This window comes from Electrophorus electricus, chromosome 4, assembly GCF_041902795.1.
Source record: "Electrophorus electricus isolate QZ-2024a chromosome 4, ASM4190279v1, whole genome shotgun sequence".
NCBI lineage: Eukaryota > Metazoa > Chordata > Actinopteri > Gymnotiformes > Gymnotidae > Electrophorus > Electrophorus electricus.
Window position 1 is genome coordinate 35202805 of NC_137500.1, and position 23187 is coordinate 35225991.

Here is a 23187-nt window from a genome sequence, read left to right on the forward strand (position 1 = left end):
GGTTAGGGTTAGGGTTAACCCTAACCCTACCTCTATGCGCTCACACACACGATGATTTTAATTGCTATCATTCTGATAACCCTATGTGAGGCAACGGGTGAGCCGCCTTCTAGTGAGAGCATTTAAATGAGACAACATAGCGTTTTAGCACCACTCACGGCTATGGCTCCAAAACCATCAGTGATTTGTTTATTAATCCATTCTTTAAAAAAACGAAGGATGTTTCCAATTTGGCCGTAAAGTAAAGCAATTTCAGGCTCGGGGAAAGGAGAAAGAGAAGCGGAAACCCGACAGAAACAGCACCAGAAAGTTAAACGATCAAGTAAAGCCATTTAATGACTCTGTGGCTTTAATATAATCAAACACCATGAGAAAGAGGAAGCGCTGCTGAGTTTGCCATTAGCCTGCTGAGTTTTACAGGAGGCTGGAGAATCAGCTAACTCTGTCTATAGATATTTTTTTTTTTGTCTAGAAAGAATCACCATCTTTTAATTGTCATCAATCGCTACATTTCTATTGGTTTTAAGCAGACGTTGAGTGAAGAAAGACAGGAAGTACAGGAGTACAGGAAACCTTTCTCTGTCTGCTCACTTGGTGCCTGGTGTGTGTAGAATGGGGTACAACACTCATTTAGTGATTAAATTCACAAGAATGTGTGTGTGTGTGTGCGCAGTAGGTGAGTACACTACAGCTGAGAACCAAGCAGATGATGACCAAGGCCATAAATATCATCTCACTAAGAAAGACACTGTATGGAAATTGAAGGAAAAAATGCTTTAATCTTATAAACAAAGTTTTCCTGTTTTTTTAGAGTTTTATTTATATTTCTGTCATATCTATGCATGACATCTGTAAAGAATACAGCATATATAATACATTTCACACAAAAAAAATCCCTAACAATCTAAGCTTCACCAAAACAACTGAACCACATCTCCACAGTGGTTTTTAATGAAAACATATTGGCTCAGTATCAGTATCGGGTGACATTCAAATGCAAGGCATCAGTATCGGATCGGCACAGAAAAATTGGTATCATGCCATCTCTAATTTTCAAGAATAGAACTTCTTAGTTGGTGGTATAATTGCTTTGTCAAATCCTGCACGAGCATATCTGGAAGGTGTATCAGGGTGTGTGAGAGTACTGCTCAGCGGTGTGGGTAAAAACAGTGCAAGAGGGCTATAAGTGCTTCTTGGAAGGCGGACAAGTGTATCAGGCTGTGTTTGTCTGTTTATACATCAGGGACAAGTCACATTAATCAACTGAAATGTAAATGTGCCAGTGTTAGCCACCTGGCTAATTTTCAGCTGTCATCCCTGAGAACTGCAGTTCCTAAGCTGTGGAGTACAGCAGAGCTCAAGAGGAACAGGAGTGTGCACTACATTAGGGGCAGCACTACAGAAGGCTACAGAGTGAGAGCGAATTACAGGGTCAGAACTCAGACTCCAACAGTCTGAGGCCCAAAATCCTTGGAGCTTGGTGAAGCACTGCCGTAAGCACAGCCTGTACAATCTTCCTAGACTGTCATATCTCGCAATGCAGGACACGAGCAGTCTGTGCGGGACCATACTCCCTTCTCCCACACACGCTTAAGCAGCACATTTACAGACAGTCAAGCCAGATACCCAAGTCACAGTTAGGGAACAGCATGTGAAGTTAGTACCAAACTATCCCGGTCAACATTCAAAGCCTTTCTAAAAAGCTATACTTACATTGTTTTGTTATAGCAGCAACCTTCATAGACCAGACTTTGAAGTGTGAATGCCACTTTACTCATTGACAATGAAGCACGCAGCACAAGCTACATGATTTTAAATGAACCTTGACCAATTATTTCTGTCATTCTACATAATGTGTTTGCTTTCATCAATAGATCGATGTCTTATCCTATGCAAATGTGTGCATATGCCTGGACAAATACATGCATGCACTCCGTCTATGAGTGAGTGTTCAAGATAGTGGTGGGCTTCAGTGAGGGATAACACTTGGATTTGCCTGTGTGTTTTGCTGTTGTGTATTTTCAGGATCACTGAGGTTTAATTCCTTGTCACTGCTGAGAAAGTACAAGTTCATAATTACAGCATTGGCATTATGTTATTCAGCATTAATCCAGAGCCCAAGCAAAAAGCCTCTGGGCAGTGCAATATCTCCTGTCTCATACTTATTTGGCACACACACACACACACACACACACACACACACACACACACACACACACACACACACACACACACACACACACACACACACAGCATGTCTGTAAATAGCTAGTCATTTACACAGTTCTTGTTTCTTTGTTTCTGTATGCCAGCTATATACCAGGACATGGGATTTAAAATGAAAGGATAACTATGAGGTTAAAATGCAGAATATCTGATGTAGTTTGAGGGTATTGCCATCCAGGAACCAAGCCCTTTTTATCACAGCCCCCCACCCTATTTCAGAGAACCATAGCTAACTAAACAAATTTACATATTCTTAAATAAAACTGTCATATTTGCAATGTTGGTTGAAAGTCACTAAAGTAGAATTAGGTAAAATCACGGTCCAGTGTGATCAGTGCCTGATGTCTTTGATCCAGAATCATCATCAGATGACGGCTATAATCCTGCTGATGCCTGAGGCGACTGGCTTCAAGAATACTTTATCTTTCGGCCCGGAAAACACATAGTTGCTTTAGCAGATTGTTCAAGGTAATGCTGCAAGCTAAAGTTTTAAGGCCTCCTCTTTAAGGTGTCTGTACTTCACTACTTATTCAGACTGCTGCTGTCTGCAGTCCCATCATAACTAAAGACACGTCAGTCAGTTCTACTGGCAGTCATTCCCATGCCACTATGTCTCCACCGTGGTATGACTTAGATCATGTCACTTTTGTGCCACACATTCCATCACTCTGGTACAGGTTAGTCTTTGTGTCATCTAACCATTGTATCTGTATCTCGGCCTATCGCTAAGCTGCTCTGGGTATGACTGCTTCTTAACAATGTAGCGGACAGCAGACGTGGACACGAATGCTTTGTCTGTTGATGTATTGTGATTTGTCACCCTCATGATGCCCTTGGTTACAGGCATTGACATGTTCATTGATGACATAGCACATTCATAATCATCTCTAGATCTTTTAACAGCCCCCTTGTCCAATAACTAATGATGCAACGTCACACAGGAGGACAAGACCAAACTTAACAGCCAACTGACCAACCTCTTTTGGTCCCTTAAAATGGGAGATCTGTGCACAAAATACAATCATTGACGATAGGCTGATAGGCTGCATTTTAACTTCCCAGTCATGGTTTCATTGTAAATCCAGTGTACTGGAGTTCACAACCAAAACAGCGAATACTTTGTCATCATGTGATTACTTACGGCTGGCACAACATACTTGCCTTTCACATCATTAAAGAACACAAAACAGTGTCATGTCTATCGACACTGTACATGATCACACAACACCTGTTAAATCAGTAAAATCATCCTCGTTTACCTCAGATTGAAGTTAAATAACTTCTTGTCTTTCAGATGTGTATGTTTTAAACTTAATAAATTAATAATTAGTATTGTTCCACTGGTGAGGAGCAGGAAGTGGAGTAGTTTTATACTGTAAATGGAGAGGCAAACCCTGGGTCCGGGCAGCTACCTACTCAGGATCCTTCTTTAACCCTTTGCTGAACAAGCTACTGAGCCACTGTGGCCACTGTAATTTTAAGCAAGCTACATGGTAAATGTTGAATCAATTTCATACAGTCTCACTGTATTGCCACCCATGGCAATATCAGGAAATTTCACCAATTGGCAAATAAAGTCATGTTTCTCTGCTGTTAAATGGAATTGCATCTAGGTCAGGGGATCACTGAACAGCAGATGCCTGCACCATTTTCAGTGGTTGTTTTTTTCAAACGGGGCCAGTCTACATTGCTTTTTCAGTGATGTGCCATGAAGCAATCTTATACAGGCTGGAGATGGAACACTACACCTCAATTTAGCTATTTATTTCTATATGGGTAGAGATATACCAAAACATAAATCTAGCTTCTAAACCAACCACATGAAAAAGTCTTCTCTGAGACCTAAATGGACCTGAAGCTTCATTTCAACCCAAGTGTTGTCCAAGCTGTCAACATGCAGGAGTGGGAGAAGTGGAGGCTTACCCTCTGTTCTCAGTGCAATCACAAACAAGTCTCAGTTCCTTTCCAGCTGCTGACCTGGGACTTGTGATGCAGGCTGAATCAGTCTGACATCCATGCCTGAACTCCCACATTGCATTGTCAACAAACACTCATTATTTCCATTTATATCTATTACTCAAATGCACTTAAATATAATAAATAATTATATAATATTATATATCTTATACTTGTATTTCCATGGTTGCCATCTACACTCCAGAGAAAGTGTTTGAATTTGACACTGATATGAGTACTTTTGGGAGTGTTTTCCCAATCCCAGTCAACATGTTCTCCTGAATACCTTATCCAACACACAGCTCCTTGGCATATTATCAAGGCTCTAACAGCACTACCCATAGACCACTGGGAAAAATCAGTCAACATCATAATTCTGAGAAATACATCCACCAATTGCACCTTTAGCCATTTTATTTACAGCACAGAGTTCATTGTTTATTCATGGGTCCATCATATGAGGTGCCAAACTAAGCACCAGGTGGCTTGTTAAACTTTTCAATGTGCAGCATTCTATAGCAGTATCACTGTATTTCTATTACCCTATAGAGTACTGCCGAGCCCTAGAGTGCAGATTTCCGAAGTAGCTGGCTACTACTGTAACTCGAATGCGAGCCGTTTTACTTGCATCATCCTGCACTCATCTTTAAAATGAGTTTTTAAAATGTCCAGATCTTAGACTGAGAGTGGCAACAGCTAAAACCTTTTAGGGACCAGTCCCATGCGTGTTGGCGTGCGCATGCCAATAAAGAGGCGAGCGCCCTCACCCTGCTTCACGGGGCGCATATTGAAGCACTGAGATATCGAACGCTGGGTTCTCTATCCGAGCAGGGAAGAGGCACGCGGTGTTCTGGTATGCCGTTATGCCTCCATCCGACCCCATCAAACATTTATCAAACCTTTGATGTTACTCCTGCGGCACCAGTAGCGCGACACTGCGAGCGGCGTATGATCCCGTACGCTGAAACATTTACAAGGGTGCGCCATCAATTATTGACAGCCGTAACACCGAGGGTCCCAAAAATATAGCAGTTACACGCGGAATTTAAGTCACGTTGAAAGGCCCTCTTGCAAGTCGGAAGGTGATGCCATTCCCCCGCCGAGCCTCCAAACGGCTGCACGCTCAGACTGGGTGGTGGTGGGGGGGGGGGGGGGGGCGGGGAGGGGGAGGGGGTCGGCCCGCACGTGTCGTCGACGTGGTCCGTGTTAATAAGTGTTTCAGGTATGATGGGGTGCTCGCGAGAAACTCGGGCCAGGCTGGACTTCAGGTGCGGACACCTGTCAGGCTGGGCGAGAGGAGACTGCTGAGTTCACTTTAATAAATGAAGAACATCACACACCCAAAAGGAGAACAGACGGGATATGACACTATAACACAAAATTAAAAGTATAACCTATCTAGCCGGATATTTAGCAGGCTGATCTAGTAATCTGCACTATAAATAAAGGTTTTACTTACCAAACAGTCCTAAAGAGTACTGCAGTACTGCATGCAGTATTTAAGTCTGGCTTAGAGAACAGCAGGCATGAAATTAATCTGTTCGTGTCCTTCGAAAGAAAAGGGTGTGCTGACCATTTAGAACTGAAGTGGTTTTTCTTTGGGGTACTATCACACTGTTGCCAACATCCTAGACTTTCCGCGTTTAGCCAGAATTAGGTACGTGGAGCTCTGTTACACCCACGAAAGACAAGGTATATGTTTGGCATGTATGCGGCCGTGTGACCCAGTGGATACGCTAAAATAATACTGATTAAAAGCAACTACTAATTCACTCCAGAAGGATGACAAGTAGGTGTCCATCCGCCGGACGGACGACAGGGAGCTGGAACAACGGACCGTCCGGCCTAAAGCCGGAGGTCTGGCCACTCTATGCTGAATTCCAACAGCTCCAGCACGTATGCGTCTCTGGATACTTCGAAGTCGACACATTTCCACCAGAACTCTGCGGTTGAAACGGCTCACAGCTTGCAAGGCGCTTTCCGAAGCCGCTAATTGTTTCGGTGGTGACACGCGCGTCGCGAGAGCTGGACCCCGTCTCATAATTTGCTCTCACAATAGGCAGCGCGTGAACTGAAAGCTAACACCGGGGGAAGAGTCACTACAGCAACGGAGGACAAAAAGAAACACCACCGTCCATTTGGCTGTCTCCACGCACTGGCCACTAAGTGCACATAAACAACCGCGTACGCTGGCATCTCTAGGCTACATTCACTTTTTGCAATTATTTTAAAATGTTTTGCGACGACTGCGGCACAGCCGTTCTTTTGGAAAGACCGTGAAATCCGACCGCTAGGCTGCTTCCAAATCTTGCACGACAGCTAAAAAGACCGCTTAACAATGTCTAAAAGCGTGAGTAAGAAAGCACGGATAGTTCGGACAGAGGCATCGTTCTCGCTCCAGTTACCTCGTCCTGCTGCGGATTGGGTCTCTTGGTCTGTTGCTCCTTGGTGGCCGTCATCGTTAAATCCCGTCGCCGGTGTTACAGTCTCAGGCAATTGCCCGTCAGGTTTCGGGAGACCGATCGCGACTTAAAATGTGTAAGAATAACGCGACTAATAAATCGAAGATTTCACGTTTTGAAAGCGACGGACGTGGTTATCGCGACTCCGCGCGGTCTTCGGAGTGTGCTTGGCATGCCACAGCAGCCCGTAATGAAACCAGCAGTAGGAGCGCAGCTGCTGGAGGAGCGCACCGCCACAGCTAAACGTAAACGATCGTGTATCCCTATCTCCCCGTAGTCTGAACGGAGACACGGGGGAGAATTTGTACGTGACCAGGAAAGCAGCAGTGAATGGTCTGATGTTGCTTTTAGGGGCGGGAGTTTGACCCTCTCTCTATCCAATATAATAGCACCGTGGCGACGAGTATCTCCTTAAAGAGAACGGACTCTCCACATATTCGAACACCAAATCGGTGCAAAAACAGAGAATACTCGATAATCAGTCATGTTTCCTGGGAAAACAAAAAAAAAAGTTCCCTAAAAGTTACATATTATTTTTGTTTCTGTCGTTGCTGTGCTTTCTGTGGTGTAACTAAACAAGCGCGCTTGTTCTCAGCGCAGCACATTCATACTTGGGCTGCATGTGGGGAGCTCCGTGAGGGTACACCTTCGACGGTGTATGTATATCACAGAAGCCGCCTGAGGTTGCTGCTAGTATTCAGTCCACTAAAATCTATTTAATCATGATCATTGCCTTCTTTTCTTGCCCGTACACACACACACACACACACACACACACACACACACACACACACACACACACACACACACACACAGAGCAAGAGAGAGATTTAGCAGGTGCTCTTATCTAGAGTGACTCACAGAAGTGCTTTGTTATCTAGTTGGAAAGCAAGCAGACGACAAAGCCTAAAGCTACCATCAAGTTAAACCACTTCTAAAGTCAGGAGTTAGATCACTGTTAGATCAGTGTAATGTGGCTATCACTTTAGAAACATTAGGAACACTTCCCCTTGTGTTTACAGTTAGAGCAAGCATGCTTTTATGTTCTGTATTCATAGTTGGATCAAGTTTACTTCTGTTTTTTGTTTGTGGAAAAACAGACAATACCATAAACAGCATGATTTGTCTGCATCCTTTAAACAGTTTTTGACACCTTTGCACCTCCCAAGTTTTTACTTTTGTAACCACATTGCTTGTCAAGCACAATATAACCTTGCAGATGTGAAAATAAACTCATTGAAAGATCATTCTAAGACCTAAAAGCTGTGAGCATCTCCTCTTGAGCTCAAGTGTCTCTTGCAGCATTCCAGGAGGTTGACGGACTGAATCAAGACAAAGGGAATCCTGGTCATTTCCCTAACAGCAACAGTACAAAAACATCTTAGCGTATACGGTATTCATGACCACTTAAATGCCCTGTGAAGAGTTGGAGCTTCAGTATGTGTTTGAGGACAGCGAGGCACTCAGCTATTTGAACAACCAGCAGATATTAATTTTACCACATGGGCACCAAGGAGTCTTATTGCTTGTCTTCCTTGTATCTTGAGGATAGCAGGTCAGGCAAGGACATGCTTGTGGCTCAAAGGGATGAGGTTTCATGCAGGATTTAACGAGTCCTAGGGTCATATGAGTTTGACCAAGTATCTGAGTGGTCTCCCTGAAGAGAAATGGCCAAATCCTCCTGATGTTCTCATGCAAACACCTGCACGAACTAGTTAGGTTTACACAGATGCATGCACACTCACACGGGTGCTCACACTGGATATTATCTGTGTTTGTTAATCCAGAAATTCTAATTAGGATCGAAATAACTAAAACAGAGCTTTTGAAATTTTAAAATAACATGTTGCTAAGTGGTCATATATACATCAAATGTATGATAAATTACAATTATTACACAGAAGTACAGAGTAAGAAATACTCCAATACTGCACTGAGCTCTTTTTGAGAATTTATACTGTACTTGACTGTTTACAATTTTGGAGAGTAAAATGGTATTCCATTATAAATTGTACAATTCCATTTGTCTAAAAACTAACAACATGGTAAGTTAATAGGGTGTGCATATTTAAGTTTGCATGAACTGAAAGAAAAAAACACCAGTGATTGATTTTTGATCATTAAATTTGTTGTAAATGTTGACTTAGCTGCCAAAGGATAAAAACCAGTTTAGTCAGTGTTCTTAAAAATCACTTATAACAGCTGCAGTTGTTTGGATAAAAAAAATAAAATAAAATCACCCAGATGGAATTAATTCACCCTCAAACTCCAGAAAAGCACTTGGGCTCTTCTCCCACTCATTATCAGACAACCACCACCCATTTATCTCATTTAATAATGATGCAAGTAATGAAAAATCAGGATCATGAATCAAAATAAATTACTGAATAATGAATGTGAGGTGTGAAATCACAAATCTCACAGAACAGAAAGGAACTTTTTTGAACTTTTGCAACTTTTCCTACATTCTTTGGGTCCAGAATGACTGTGTGTGTGTGTGTGTCAGGGGCATGCATGAGATGCTTTGAGATATCCGGGGGATGGCTGGGGACATCTCTTTAATGGAAAACATGCACAGCAAGCCTGACCATTTAACTCCAAGATGTAATTGAAACATTTAGAGAGTGAATGATGTGTCAGTTATGTGAAAGGTCATTTCCATGGCTCTCAGTCTAGTGCCTCAACAACCACAACTGAGTTGAAGGCCTTTGGGATATTTGTGAAGGGCTTTGTGCAAGTACGACTCAATACTGAAAATAAAATAATTTTTGTCATATAATTATAGTTGTTGTGACTAATGTACTTAATGCCTTTGATGGCTCTATAATACAGTAATAAATCAAATTTGCACAAGCACTGCACAAATATTTCAGCGATCTTAAACATAAGAATTGCATTGGCATATGACTGACAGCCCTGGAAATAACTTTTTCAGATAATCATGTTCGAATAATAATTTTCTATAAGTAAATGGTGACTCATGAAGAGCAAGTATTTAGCCTCTGCCTACATGCATGACAGACACTTGCTAATAAAGCTTTGCTGCTGGCATGACAAAGGGTTACAGAGGTACCTTAGCTAGCTACCTAATTAAGTCTTCACTTGTAGGAACAGATCATTTTTGTGCAGAATATCAACTTTTTCCACTATGGTGTGGGTGATCGGTTCGTGAAAAGAGACTTTTTAAAGGTTAAGATACCTACTGAATGCTGTCAGTAGCACACCATTATCAAGAATAGTGTCTACTATTCAAATACAACATTGGTGGCTAAATTCAAATACAGCTGTGTTGTAGTCATCATTTTCATGCATAGTAATGCCCCTGTTTTTTGTTTTTGTTTTTTCTTTTGATCTTTTTTTAAAAGCCCTGCTTTTTAAAAAGGGCAAGGACAGGTAGAGTGCTGGAAGAGTGAAAGGTTGTAGGCTTTTCAGAGCTAGGAAAACGTCATTTCCAAGGAGGAGCTGACCAAGGACAAACATACCTACAAAGATTAGGATGAGGTAGTACAAGTTGGTAAGACAAAGCATATTCTGGAATGTATGAAATCTATCCCCCTTTATGAGCAGACCACAGCACATCTGATTCTGTGTGACATAACAGGGTTAAGGGTCCATAGTAATTGCAGCAAAAACATCAAAGGTACTCTAAGCCAGATTGTGTTCTTTCTTGCATTAATTGTCAGTGTTTAAACATAGAAATCTCAAATCCGGAAGGAGCCAAAAAGCAATCTCCTCTCATCCAGTTAGATAGTAATCACACTGTCACAATATGTGATGTGTAAATCTGTGTCCTGAAAAAGCAGTCAGTTGTCTCCTATTAAAGATTATATTGAGAATTTGTGCGCATGTGTGTGTGAGCGTGTAGGTCTATTCAGCCTGTCCTTATTAGAGAAAGCTCTGTGGTTTTCTGTGTGGCTCCATGGGATCAGGTAGGGTCGCTGATAACTGAACTCATTTCTGCTTCAGAAGAATGAAAGCCTAAAGTGTTTGACCAGACTTTCCCTGAGAAATATAAGCCCACCAAAATGTGCTGCCATCACGTGACATATACACACAAGTTTAGGTCCAGGTAATGAAACATCAAGCCTTACAGCACTCGATGAACTGTTTTCTGTCTCTACCTCTACCCTTTGTCACAAATGGGAAAATCATTCAGTTGCAAGTAAACAATATATTTTACAGTTAAAATGCACATAAGAAAATGAATCTATTAATTGCATCCAGATTAAGTTGTAACTGGTATAACAGTATATCCTAAATGTTGATTTTTTTTTTTCAGCCACTATTTCAAAATACACAAAGGAAATGAGTGGGGATGGATGTGTAGGGACTACATCCTCATATCAAGGTTAAATCATGCCATGTAGACAGAGTTCTACTTTTCTGCTTCTGAACTGAAGTGGGAAAACTCCAAATGTCAAACCCTGCCACCCTGGTTTACACACAGCAATCTGACAAAGCAATCCCGCCAACCCACTGCTACCCACCAGTAACACCCCCCCTCGTCTCTGCCTATTGTAATGTCACCTAAACTGCAGGCTCCAGACTGACTTATTGAGTGTTTAAAGCGCAAAGGTGGACAGATTAGAGTCATTTACATGCATGTTCTAAATTCGCACATTCACATACACTCAGACATCAAGAGATTGCATACAGAGCAGGGGTGATTGAACGCGTTGGCAGAATAACCTCTGAGCTCCATAGCTTAGAGCGACCCGAGCTGCTTCTTTTGCTGAGGCTCACGTTCATCTACTGTCCCTCCGCTCATGGGCTCCAGATTTAGCCACAGAGCCCACGGCCTCATTGTGAAGTGATCGTGTGGTCCTCTCATGAAATGAAGTGTACAGCATTTCTGCCAGGAAAATTCTGCAAATTCACAAGTTCACAATTTGTCTCATGAATTTTTTCAATGTGCCTTTGCTGTTTTTCCCTGTGGCACATTTCCGCTTCCTAGATTGTCTGCGGATGCTGCTAAGGTAACGATGTTGCATCTGCAGCCATGTGTATAGGTGTAGGCAGGGACTGTCTGAGGAGTCCCCTGCATGTTCAGTGAGAGGTATGAAGGAGGTTAGGTTAGGGCTGATTTAACATGATAGCAAACTGCAGGTTAGCAGCTTGGCTCAGATAGAAAAATCTGACTTAAGGTGGCATTAGTTCAATAGCTAAATGCCTGTTGGCTTGGTTTAGGGTAAACCTATAAGAGCAGTTTGCATTAACCCTCGTATAACAAGTCCAGTCCATCAATTTCAGGCTTGAGGATATAAGGGTCAGTCAGGATCACTACCATCAGTGCCACAGATCGTGTTTTTATATGGAACATGATCACAGTCTCTGTTGTGCCAGTGTTTCGGCAATTCCAGATTATGGAAATGATATTTGAACTCATCATCATTTTCCCTCAGTATCACTGTTTAATGTTATGTTTGTATGAACTCAGCTTTTACAAATGCTGAACTTTTGTTATCAACAGTACTGTCACTCATTTTGGTTTCCACCTAAATGCCCTTGATTTTGAAAGCTAGTCCCAGATAATGTGCTGTTTCGCAGGTCACAAGTGCCCCGGTCTCTATTCTGTTTGTGGCTTGTTAGTTTAGGACTGTTGGATGGCTGAATAGTTGATTTGTCAGTTTATTTCACTAGAGCTCTCAGACATTTTCCCCCCACTACATGCATAATGGGCATTTTAGAAATTCACAATTTTACAACCATTCCACTGAAATGAACCTCCACTCAAGCTCAACCATTAATACACTTCTTAGCTCATGCATTAAAATTAATACTCCTAATCTAAATACATGGCAATTAGATCATTGTATTAATATTGTACACTCAGCTCTCATTTAGAAAATGATACCAATCATTAAAGTCCAGCCTCACACTAACTCCTTAACCTGGCACCATCTTTCACAAGCTGTGAGTACATGTGCCTCACCTGCCCTTTCTCCCAGATGTCCCTGCACACAGCATTTGGGTTTCTTATACACCAGTCAAAAGGAGGTTGGGCGAATATTGATTTAATGTCAGTTGTCTAATCTGTTCTCCACCACAGACTCATGTCAGTAAGGGAATTTACAAACCTGGGCATGCCACGGCAAGGATGATCATCTATAACTAATCGATTGACTCATGGCATCACTCAGCGTGGAGGTTCTTGTCTCTCTTTACTGATTAGCTTTGCCTGTTACCAAGAGAAATGTCTCACAGTGCACAAACACAGCTGAGTAATGGAGGGCTGGATGCATATGTCCTCCAGAGTAATGACTGAAATTAGTCAAGTGCTGCATGCAGCTTGAGAGTACCGTGGGGCTTCCCTAGAGTCTGGGCTCACTCCTCTCATCAAGACACACAATCAAAACTTCTCCTCTGCTGTCAGATGCTAAAATTCCACATGAATATGATAACTATCACAGAATGCACTGGGATGTAATAACTAATTACAGTGACATTTCATGTTCAAAATGATGCACTGACAGACATAAAAGAGAGATATACTCAAAAACTGCGGTATGGTTGCTGTCAGAATATTTGAAAGTTCTGATGCAACAGTCATCTTTTGTGCTTATTCTGCTCCTTTTGAATTTTCGGGGACTGTTGCATCAAATATTTATGAGATCACTTGGCATATAACTGCATGGGGAGAGACCTCGGTCTGCAACCAAAACAAGCACAGCTTGCTGAACAACAGAGACAATTAGCCAGTTATGATTACTGGCACTGAAAGATGAGACACACAGTAGGTTGGATTTGAAAATAGTGCCATCCAACCTAGACAAATTAGAACTCGTAGGGGTGATATTTTAAATGAATTCAATGTTTCATAAAAAAAATAAAAATAAAAATAAAAAAGTCTGTTGCTTTCAACCTTAATCACCCAGACAGCAGGTTAAAAATAACTGACATGCCCCTGCACCTGTGCTGTAGGCTTTATGCTTAATTACCCAGTATAATGAGATTACCGTTTTTTCAAGCTAAAATGTTTACAGTATTAGAGAATTCCAAACATTATGCCTTATGCCTATTCTGTTAGCCTTCCCCTTACAGGGTCTGACAGTTCCACTGTTACACTCTCTCTCTCTCTCTCTCTCTCTCTCTCTCTCTCTCTCTCTCTCTCTCTCTCTCTCTCTCTCTCTCTCTCTCTCTCTCTCTCTCTCTCTCTCTGGCTGACCTGGCTCCAGGAATAACTGCTCATCGCTCCAGTCAAGAGGAGAAATGAAAGGCAACACTGTGTGCATAGAGAAAGCAAGAGCGAGAGAGAGAGAGAGAGAGAGAGAGAGAGAGAGAGAGAGAGAGAGAGAGACAGACAGATGGAGGGAGGGAGGGAGGTATGCAGGGCTCCTCACTGCTACTTATTGCTGAGTGCCTTTATTTATGCTAGTCAGAGGCAACAATTACACATACAGTACACAAAATATATGACACCTTTTGTCAACAGAGCAGAGCGCTTGCTCTCTTTCCCTCTACTTCTCTTTTTTGAATTCGTTCAAAATATCACCCCTGTGAGTTCGAATTTGTCTGGGCTGGATGGCACCATTTTCATATCAAACCTACAGTGTGTCTGTTCTTTCCCCCACCACAGATTCAGTGTGTATTCAGTCTGTACCTGTGCTGAGGGTACGGGTGGCCAGCAGAACTCCAGTCCTGTTCTCGTTAACGTCAGATTGGATCGAGTCCTGTGGGGCCGTCAGCTAATTGCTCTGGGTCACAGTAATAATTGCTAAAGCACCCACTGGATTCCACACCATTAATGAAGTTATTTAAATCGTGTCACCTTTCACCACCTTCTGCCTGCACTTTCTCTCTGTTAATTGGGGGGCAGGTTTGAAAAATTCTGGCATAAGACGATCAATGTCCTTAGCCAGTAAAATCCTCCCTAAAATTCATTAGAACATCCCCCCCCCCCTCCCTCCCAGGCATGTGATGCAGTTGAAATGACCATGGACCTTTTCAGAGCGTTCAAAGAAACTCTGGGCAAAAATCTTTACTCTGGAAGAGATTAGGTTTGGCTCCAGGAGGACAGTAATGTGGGGTTTTATGTGTTATCATACTGTGCGAAACTTCATCAGCTTACCTTTGAAATTTCAAACCTATTTTTTTTTAATCCAGGGATGAGTGATCATAGAGGTAAAAGAGAAGAGAATACTCGACTGTGTTCTGTCCTGGCTACGATAACCATAAAAAAGAAGCTTGTGTTAATGTGATATTCCTCTTATTGAAAACATGTTCCAAATAAACATGGCTTACACCAAGACAAGTTAATTGGTTTACTGTAAGTTTCCCGTTTTTGTTGGGATTTTTGAAGACTTTGGGAACCATGCTCAAATCCACTGGAGCTGTGGGGGGAGAAGATGTTTCTGCATTATACGCAGGGAACACAAGAAAACATTTTAATAAGGCCCAGGTAGGTAACCAGCAGGCTGATCCTGTGAGGCAGTGTCACATTTATTGTCCTCTCTGCGTGGCCCTGTTACATGATTAGTTTCTAATACCAAGGACACTGTAAGAAAAGAAAACTTGAGTGGAGCTACAAGCAAGGAAATACAGATATGCATAAGACAGGCAGTGGTTGACTTGTAATCAGAAGGTTGTTGGTTCAAGCCTCACCACTACCAAGTTGCAACCATTGGGCCCCTAAACAAGGCCCTTAACCCTCAATTGCTTGAGTTGTGCTCACTCGTAATTGTGAGTTGCTTTGGAATAAAAGTGTCAGGTCAATGTAAATAAGATGTTACAAGCCATAAAAACCTGTGTTATTTTTAAAGAACAAAAGTGACCTGATCTATTTAGTAATACTGAAAATTGTACAATTATTAATGTAACAAAAATCAGGAGAAAATACATCCTTAGTCACACCCTTGCAAGTGACTGCAGTATTGCTTGTAGAGTCACAGAGTCCATATCTGAAATGAAAGTTATTTAATAAATAAAATAATTTAATAACTGATACTTACGAAATAGTGATCCGTACAGACACCTTAGACTCATTTTTAATTGCTACTTGCTATGTCACCTGCATATAATTTGCATATCACTCTAAAATGTTATGAAAAGTAATAATTTTACTTTCTTGTACTCTGAAAAGGCCCCAAATTGCATTTATAGATATGCACAAATTTGGTTTATTGTAAGGGACACTGATAGGTAGGCTATATCCAGCCAACATCAAATCAACATCATTCTTCCAAAGGAATCATGAAGTTAAGCTGGAAAATGATCACTTCAAAATATAAAGCCTCATGTAAATGTTGAAATGGCACAAAGGCTGTGATCTCTCCTCTCTGTTCTGTTTTCTACCTCAGAGGGTGCGTGAGAATCTTTCTGTCTGCTTGTCTCTGTCTCTCTCCTCTCATTCTGTCTCAGAAAGCCTTGGCAGTCAAAACCAGAAGCCAATACACCATGAATTTTAATGAGCGTGAATGTGAGTAGAGGCTGTAGATAATACAAGCCCCCCCACCCCCCAAACATCCCACACCATACCACACCCTACAGGGCCAGATTCTCTCTCCACTACACTGACCACTGAGATCTGGATCAGGGAATATTCATGGTGTGATATTCATATTAACTGTCTCATCCAAAATCACTTTTGCAATCACTTTTATCAAACGTAAAGCCTTCACAGATGTCAAATACCCAAGCCAATAACATCAGGTTTTAAATTATGATTTAATTGATTAATTTGTGGATGTTGGCTGGTGTGCTGGGAGTGAGGAGCCATTTCCTACAGTGCCTTTGATATATCCGCTCTGGTGTCATAACACCACACTTGTTTTTCTCCTGGGCTCAATGCATGGAAGTTTTTTTTCCAGTTAGCTGTGTTATTTAATCACAAAGCCAAGACTGCCCAATAAAAAACAGGTCTCCAATCTCCTCTCCTAGCTGACTGCATCTGCCCTTCACCATCTCATTTTAATCCTTAGCTCTAGATTAGCTCAACCTTCACTTAGCAGACCCTTCACTGCTTGTGTGATACCCTCTCTGATAGTAGGCACAATGATTTGTTCCTATCAAGCACATTTGATTTTCTCTCAAGTCATACAAATGATTGTACTGAGCCATCTTTAAAATGACAATTTTAGTAACTCTGCTTAATATCAGTGTTCTGAATAGCTAAACTCTACAGTGTCCTAATTGGCAAAATAGTTATATAAGCAATTCAAAACAACAAAAAATTGACATATGTAGTTATAAATGCTTATTCCAACATGAGTAAGCTTTCATAAACTCTGCTTTTATAACTGTTATAGAAATTAACATAACTATTAATACCTATGTCAAGTGAAACAGCATTTTGTTGACATGATGTTATGATTCTTTCTAGGTTAAAATGACAGTATGTTATTACAGCTGAATTTTTATCTTGGTGAATTTCTGGTATGTCAGACTTCATGATAATGAGATTAGATGGAAATTGAACAAAAGATAAGCACTTCAAAAACATGCATTTGTTGTACTTGACACTCCATAAGATTCACATGAATTACCTTGTAAAACACTATTAAATAGTGAAGGCTGTGAAACTGAATGTTAGAACACTTTTCACACACTCTTGGTCCACTGTACTTAATATTTCTTCCATTCATAAAATTTAGGACATTTAATAATAAGGCAATTTTCCAAACTGTTATGAAAGTCTTCAATCAGAATGAAGTTTACAACTCTATCAGCCTATTTTCAATTTTCTGCATCCAGACGGCTCTGATAAATCATCAAGTTTAGCCAATTTATATATTCCAGCCTCTGCTATTCGGTGAAATGGTCAAACTGTGCAGAGGATGTGTTGTCATTTTCTAACTCTTCACATTCTAGCTCGGAGAGGATGGGGGGACCACTGCACTCAGTAAGATTGTAGCAACGCAGCAGCTACAGCTGTTTATTAAGACCCTTGTTTACAGTATGCCATATGCACCTCCCAGTGGTAATAAATAAATAAATTCCTTCATACATAAATACATAGTAGTAATAAGTACATTTTATTTATAAAGCATTTTAGCATTATTTTACATATATAAATCATTTTAAAAACAACTTGTATTGACCAATTTTATACAAACTGCAATAAATAAGTATTTGCCTTACATTTACAATCTACCTTACAATATACCTTGCATTTGGCCAAATTTAAATGAATACATAAATAAATGACTTGTATGAAATAAATTACTCATATGAAAACCTATGAATCACATTATTACTTTTTTTCTTAACATATGAATTATAACAGTTTCATCCATAAGGTCATTTACTTCATTCCTTCTCTTTGCATGTTTCACTGCATACAGAGAAAAGGTTTTGTGTTGATCAAAAAACTCAGTTGACTGAGTGAACAAGTTAGGTTATTTGATTAGAAAAGCCTACTAACTAAAAAATAATCATTCAGTTATTAATGATCACACATCTGGAATAGCGGGGTGATAAATGCAGTCAGATGGCTCCACAAAGTGTAGAAACAATGAATAAGTGTGTCTACGATATAGTGCATTTTGGCTTCAATTGATTACAGCAATAACGTAACTCAGACTATCAGTAGCGGCGCACTTGCGCTCTCTAGTGGTTAAGAGATGAACAGCACAGGTGGCTTAGTGTAGCGCAAACGTATCAATGAGCTGCAGCAGCTGGTTAAGGCAACTAGCTACCTCTAATCTTGAACATTACGTCTAAAAGCATTATTAGGATATACTAAAATTAAGATTATAAACAAACTTAAATTAAATTATATACTTAAATTATAAACAAATTTAAAATGTTGGAACGCTTGGCTTGGAACACTCTCAGTGTGTGTGTGTGTGTGTGTGTGTGTGTGTGTGTGTGTGTGTGTGTGTGTGTTTCTATGGGCAATAGTGTGTGTTTCAACAGACATTTAACATATAACATTTCCCTTCAGTTTGGACGGTAGGGCAAAGGGAAAATTGATCCAGCTATTGACGTGGTTATTGATTTTTGCAAGTTCTTCCTAACAGCTTGAGTGGGCCTGCCAAAACTATCATTGCTACTGCGAGTGCCAGCTTACAGTGAGAAATGTGACCACAGAGCCAGCAGCATAAGGCCTGCTGCTCTGTCATCAAGCTGTCCACAGCCATCTGCCTGTGCTCATATTCAAACAGTGTGGCTTTAAATGCTATATGGCTTCATGTCCAATTGTCTGTAATACAGCAAGATGTGACCGTTTTTCCCGCAGTCAGTTGTATGTACTAAAGTCAGTCAGTATGTACTAAACTCTCTGCCGAGCCCATCTTTACTACAGAAGCAGCCCCAGATCTTCCTTTGTGCTTAAATGAACAGAGACAATGAGATTAATCAGGAAGTGCAACTGCCAAACAAGCAGAAAAGCTTCGAAATATACCATGAGTTTAACAGTGAAATATACCATGAGTTTAACAGTGAAATATACCATGTGTTTAACAGTAAAATATACCATGAGTTTAGTAGTGAAATATACCATGAGTTTAACAGTGCTATTGAATACATACCTTAAATGCTCTTGGATACTTTCATGCTCAATAAAGTGCAACTACTATGGAAGTTCTAAACTACTATGTTAGTTTTATACTAATATGGTAGTTCTAAAAATTGTTCTATAGTGTTCACATCATTAGGCTATTACAACTACACTTTAAGTTTTATTCCCAAATGATCAGGATATGGATATTGAGTTTTATTCCTATCTGTCATTTGTGTGTGCAGGTTTTGCACAATATTTTTGGTTCAAAGCAATTTTTAAATGGTTGCCTTATCTCAAATATCAGTTTTTTGAACCTCAAATCATGTGGTTTTTGCTGTGAGTGTAAACCATGCTCTATGTTTAATTTCTTTTCGACGTGCCCTTTTCTGACAATGCTCTCCTTCACATATTAAAAATGTGTGTGCTACTCGGGAACTAAGGCTCTTTCAAATGCTCATTTAGATTGCTCTAATTTCAAACTCGCTAATCAAACTGTCTTTAATGTATGTGACACCATGCAAGCAGGAAAACTGGAGACTTTCTCTTGCAAAATAATCAGTCTGGAAAAGATATTGATCACAGGCAACATCCTTTTGCCGACATCACAGCCACAGAACTATTATTTCATCCTAAGGTCAGTGCATATATCTCTAACCAGAGCAATAGTCTCTTGATTTTTTTTTTTCGCCCTGTTAAGTTCCCCCACCCCCCGGGACCCACCCTGCTGCTGACTTCCACTTCTACGGTAGATCATTTCATGACATGCTTTGAGCAGAAGGTCATTAACTCATTCAAACATCAACCTATCAAGCCTGCCCAAGCTGACAGCTCCTGTGCACAGCACACTGCTAGCCTCTCAATCTTTCACTACACTCATTATGGCCAGAGTGCTGACTATCAGTTATAAGCCTTTGTGTGTGTGTGTGTGTGTGTGTGTGTGTGTGTGTGTGTGTGTGTGTGTGTGTGTGTGTGTGTGTGTGTGAGTGTGTGTGTGTGTTTTATGTTCAATTAGTGGTCTTTCTCCTGGATTGTTTCTGGCATATACTATATGCACCTATGGTCTCGTATTTTCGAAGAGTACTTAAAGGAGCAATAAGTCATGTTTAACACCAAAAAGTAGGAAATAATATTTATGAAATTGATTATTCATTATTTATTTAACTTTTCTATAAAGTGCAACTCACATGAGCTGAAGAATCAAATTGCTTTGTAGTCCTCAAATAAAGCAGTTTATGCTCCATAGAGCAGGCTCCCCATGTGGAGGTTGCCATGTTTAAAATAGATTTCTCTGAACCTCTGAAAGATCCAGGCCAATAGGTGTCAGTATAATGTCTGTTTCAGAACATTATGAAAAATAATGGAAAAATAACTTATTGCTTCTTTAAATCTATGCACTGATATATTCACACTTTTGAATGTAGCTTGTTGCAGCATAGATGCTGCCCTTGTTCTATACGTTTGCACACTATACTTGCAGGATATTCTTTTTCTTTTTTTTTTTGCTTTAAATGTGTCTACACCCTAAAGTAACTAAATTGTCATGTCAGTGTACAGAGTGGAAATCTGTAGTTCTGCTTTTACCCACATGGGGGCACATATATCTTGAGAGCCCTGGTATGTTAAAAAACATTCACCCTGGCATTAATGCTATTTCGAAGTCTACAGACACATGCAACGTGCATTACATACATGTGTCAGATTTAGTGTTGGCATTGTAGCATTTGCACAGCAATTCCATAGCAATGTTTGTGTGATGGCAATGAATATACTACTGAATTTCTGTAACACTACTGTCAGTATGTTACTGAAATATCAGCATGACAGTTAAAGCAGTATTTGTGCTAGTTTGTACAAGAGCATGACCTGTATGATGTGACTTCCATTCCATGTATTTTGATGAAAAAAAGTAAATTGTAATGAAAAGCAGTGAACACCATCAGTTCACAGGCATCTCTCTCTCTCTCTCTCTCTCTCTCTCTCTCTCTCTCTCTCTCTCTCTCTCTCTCTCTCTCTCTCTCTCACACACACACACACACACACACACACACACACACACACAGAGTTTGTTTGTTTTTTTAAACATTTACATGGAACTAAAACATACTCCTGAGGCTATCACATCTATTATTGGTTTTTCCTGAACTGGAGCATTAACTGCTGACCTTAGCTTATGGGTGTTGCTTAGTAAAACAGATAACTGGGAAAAAACAAAAAAAAACAAAACAAAAAAAAACACCATTCAGCAGTGAAGGCTACAGCTGTCTTAGAGGAAAATAAACTGAATATAAATTTGGACTCAGACCCCTCCGCAGTGGTGAGAGTGTAGCAGCAGCTGCTTTACAGTATTAGCGCAAACCTCAATAGAAATGTTGGTTCCTTTAGTATTCGGAACCAGTCCATGGTTATCAAAATACCTCAACTGCTTCACGTTTGTGATATCACCTATAGAACATTTTATCACTACAACTATAGTGGCTTTCATGGAGCAAACACGGGGCTGCTGAAGCCGTGGTGTACCACGCCCCACGGTCCCCTCACCACGTGGGACGTCACTCAGTACTCTGACCCACAAACTGGAAATCACTACCCCAATTTCTTGGTGGCTGCCCTTCATCTATCAAAGCTCAGCTGAAGACCTTCCTCACTGCTCTCTTTGCTTTACCTCATAGTCTACACGATTTTTTCCCCATCATTGTCATCTTTTTTGAAGTGACCTTGACTTTTGAGAAAAGTGATATATAAAGAGATCAATAATAGAGCAATAGAAAAAAGAATAACACTATGCTCTCTCTTCGGAGCAGCTTTTTTGCTGATATCGATTAGGATTTTAACCCTTGAACGCATCGGACCCCTCTGCAATGATTCTATCCCAAACTGATCTACAAACAGCAGCAATAGTCTAAAACTGTCAGCACCTTTCAATATTTTGTCTTTAACATATACATTGACTGTGCTACAAATTACGAATGAGGAACTCCTTAGGAGGCAGAGAACTAATGAAACAAACGGACAATGGGTAGGGGTTGTTAATGGACACTAGTGCCCTGGGCCATGCGTTTTTTATAGAATTTATAGAATGAGATATTCCAACTTTAGTCACTTCTTTCCACTGACCTTTCCACTGAGTTTTATTATCATGTTTAGTTAGCTGGGGCTGAAAAGGAAGAAGGTCAAGACTCCTCCAACATTAAGCCCTGCCCTGTCCCTGCTCCCTCACAGGGCACTCCCCCATGGCAACACAGTGCCAGAGCTTTCCTCTCTCCCTCTCACATACTGCAACCTTTCACTTTCGCCCAGCTCTCACCTCTGTTTGCACTCCATGGCAACAGTAACTTGGCTACAGCCAACCAGAGGGCTCTCTTGTGCATAATTGCATTGGTAATTGGGGGAGGTTGCGTTTGTGAGTGTTTGTGCTGGCAGTGTACAAATACTTCATCAGTCACACCAGGCTTGCAGGCTCTTAGAGGACCAGGCTTTTCCGCTCTAAGCCCACCAAATGAAATCGCCGCCTGCCACGTGTCACAGCTAACAGCAGAGCACAGCATGACTTCCTGCTTCTAGTTGACTGTGTGAAACTCTCTCACGCAGAGAGAGGGAGAATTAGATGGGAGTAAGAGAATCACAGGAGAGAGGCCACGGATGTGGTGTGAATTCCCTGTGTTCCTCTGTTCCTTTCATTCCCGAACACGAGTTAGATCTCATTGTGAACACTTCCGCTATATGGATTAATTAGGCTATAATTTGAACTGCAGTTAGTGATATTTAGGTTAGTTAAACCTAACTCCGGAGTCACGCTTTACATCCTAATGTAGTTTTTTTTTAATGTAAAGTTTCTATTGTAGTTTTTCTCAATTTTTAATACTCACTGCCTGGTATAGAGGTAACAGCATCCATACAGGCTGTGTTCATTTATTCTGCTAAGAGAGAAAACACAATCAGGAAAGAAACAGATCACCATACAAAGCAAATGCGGCGTTGATTCGTGGCCAGCTGGCCAGGAGGGAGCAGACAGAGGCTGCTGAGGATGGAGAGGTGGTGAATGCCCTTCTAGGAGCAGTGTTGACGTGCTACGTTCCAGCAACGGCGTTACTGTGTCCTTGAAGA

The 23187-nt window shown here is 40.8% G+C and overlaps 1 protein-coding gene across 2 annotated transcripts in view; it reads right to left on the reverse strand.

Annotated features, from left to right (window-relative positions):
- The window catches only part of dpp10 (dipeptidyl peptidase like 10), a 64245-nt gene that overhangs the window by 34878 nt on the left and 6180 nt on the right, over nucleotides 1-23187 (reverse strand). Inside the window, exon 1 of one of the 2 annotated variants that reach the window (XM_035522484.2) lies at nucleotides 6588-6951. The exons of the other annotated variant lie outside the window; for it this stretch is intronic. Coding sequence (XP_035378377.1) covers nucleotides 6588-6641 — 54 coding nt within the window. The 5' untranslated portion in view covers nucleotides 6642-6951. Of the gene's footprint in view, nucleotides 1-6587; nucleotides 6952-23187 lie in introns of those variants that run through there. 2 annotated transcript variants of the gene reach the window in all.